This window comes from Trypanosoma rangeli (assembly GCF_003719475.1).
Source record: "Trypanosoma rangeli strain AM80 chromosome Unknown Tra_15.4_contig_00196, whole genome shotgun sequence".
In the NCBI taxonomy this organism is placed as follows: Eukaryota; Euglenozoa; class Kinetoplastea; order Trypanosomatida; family Trypanosomatidae; genus Trypanosoma; species Trypanosoma rangeli.
Window position 1 is genome coordinate 1 of NW_021705931.1, and position 1,801 is coordinate 1,801.

General features: G+C 64.6%; 2 protein-coding genes across 2 annotated transcripts, besides 1 other annotated feature; both read left to right on the forward strand.

Moving 5' to 3' along the window:
- On the forward strand, positions 1 to 591 carry TraAM80_05773 (uncharacterized protein; the record flags this gene model as incomplete). The annotated part of the gene is made up of 1 exon (XM_029382640.1): positions 1 to 591. A coding segment is annotated over one exon (591 nt), but the record flags the coding sequence as incomplete, so codon positions are not given.
- A 491-nt stretch (positions 592 to 1,082) lies between these two features.
- Positions 1,083 to 1,571, forward strand: TraAM80_05774 (uncharacterized protein; the record flags this gene model as incomplete). Its single annotated transcript, XM_029382641.1, has 1 exon — positions 1,083 to 1,571. One exon carries the CDS (start codon positions 1,083 to 1,085, stop codon positions 1,569 to 1,571), a length of 489 nt encoding a protein of 162 aa, XP_029237652.1.
- A 128-nt stretch (positions 1,572 to 1,699) lies between these two features.
- Positions 1,700 to 1,738: a microsatellite.
- Positions 1,739 to 1,801: the final 63 nt, after the last annotated feature.

Sequence of the window (1,801 nt, forward strand, 5' to 3'; positions counted from 1 at the left end):
TTTTGTGGGGGCGGGGGCGTTAGTGAGGAGGCTTGCCTTTTCTTGCTTGAGGGCGTTTTGCCGATGCGCGGCACCCGATGCTATCTGCGGACACGCGCCAATGGAGGGGAGTTGGGGCGCCACGCTCGGGTGCTTTTCCCGCCCACCCGCCCCATACGCGTGGCCCTCCTTCTGGCGGCGGATGGGCGCACGAGCATCAGTGGCTTGACGTTGCCCATGCTGCTGCGCCCCTTAACGTTGCCAAGCGTGCGTGCCTTAAGGCGCCGCCGGTCCGTAAGCACAGGGCCCGCATGCTGCGGGCGGCGTCCAAACCCAATGTGCACTATACCCTATAATCCGATGGCTCTGTTGAGCGTGGAGCGAAGTCTGGCTGTGCCGTCCTTTCGTTTGGGCGCCAGATACTCGCCCATACGGCGGGGTGGGTGGCAGCTCGCTGGCGCGCGGGCACGGGGCGGAGCGCCTGGCCATGGAAATGGGCCTCGACGAGCCCCTGCTGCACCTACCGCCCACATCCGGCAGGCGAGGGGCGGCCGTGTTTACGGACCCGCTGCCACTCCTCGGTGCATTTTAAACGGGGCCCGAGCAGAGTGACGGATGGCGCGCCGTGTCGCAGGGGGGGGCCCACAATCAGCCTGATTCGTTGATGCGTGTGCCTGCCTGTCGATTTTTTTTTTGACACGCTGGCATCTCTCACAGCGAGGTGGCGGAGGAGTTTGCGAAAGAAGTCCTGGGAGCGCCTCGGGGTGTGCCAGTGTGAATCGCGGATGCCATCGCCTCCGTCGGGCGCTGCGGAACACCAAGCAAAGAGGCAAAAGAGCCCCCTCACAATCCAACCCAGCGTGGGCGTCTCGTCGGGGGGTCGAGAGACTCCAAAAACGGCCCCATGGTCGCGTGCGGGAGAAACGATGCTGGTGCAACGTCGCAAAGGCACATAGCGTCACTCCGGTTGGCTGCGCCGTGTCCTAGCGAGGTCGGTGGTGCCCGCCGCCCCCATCGTAGAGGAGCCCAGCCCCCTCAACAGGCTGCCCCCCCTGCAGTCCGGGCGGGCGGACATTGCTGCGCCAGCCCGCTATAACGCATATATGCCGGGCGATCGCCGGCTCACAAACACCTGCGAAGCCGCGACGGTGTCGGCAAGGCGCTGGCTCTGCGGGTGGCGAAATGGGCGCCGGCGAGCCCCGCGCGGTGGGCAGGTGGCGGCGCGCCCGAAATTTTGTTTTGCAACGATTATTGGGAAATCAATTCGTGTGCGCATAGCGGTGCACCATGAAGCACGCCGGGCCCCGGCGCCGCAGGTGGCTTTGGGGGCGCCCCCGGCACCGCGTCGCAAATCCCCGGGGCCTCCGCCAGCCGTTTCGAAAACAAGAACAGAGTTTTGCTGCTACGGCGAGGCCCGATGGAGCGGGGCGTCGCCAATGCGGAGTGGGGGGGCGGGGCGGGGCGGAACTCCACAAGAACCCGCCACCGCGAATGGGAAACGCGCGGCGTGGGGAACAGTCGCCATATGCCGGCCCGCGGCGGCCCCCCTCCAAACTTTGCTTTGGACGCCGACGAGGGGGGGGGGGCCTTAAAAGCGCTCTCCGCCCCCATCTCCTCTCTACTTATGCCCCTTTCCCATCTGCGTCTGGGGCCCCTTCGTGTTCTCCAGCCGCGGCCGGCGCGAACGCCGCCGGTTCAAGTTGAGAAGGGGAAGGCAGACAAAAAAAAAAAAAAAAANAAAAAAAAAAATAAGTAATTAGTTCGAGAGACTGGTGTGCAAATGAGACCGCCTCGCGCCTCGCCTTTCACCACGAAGCTTCAA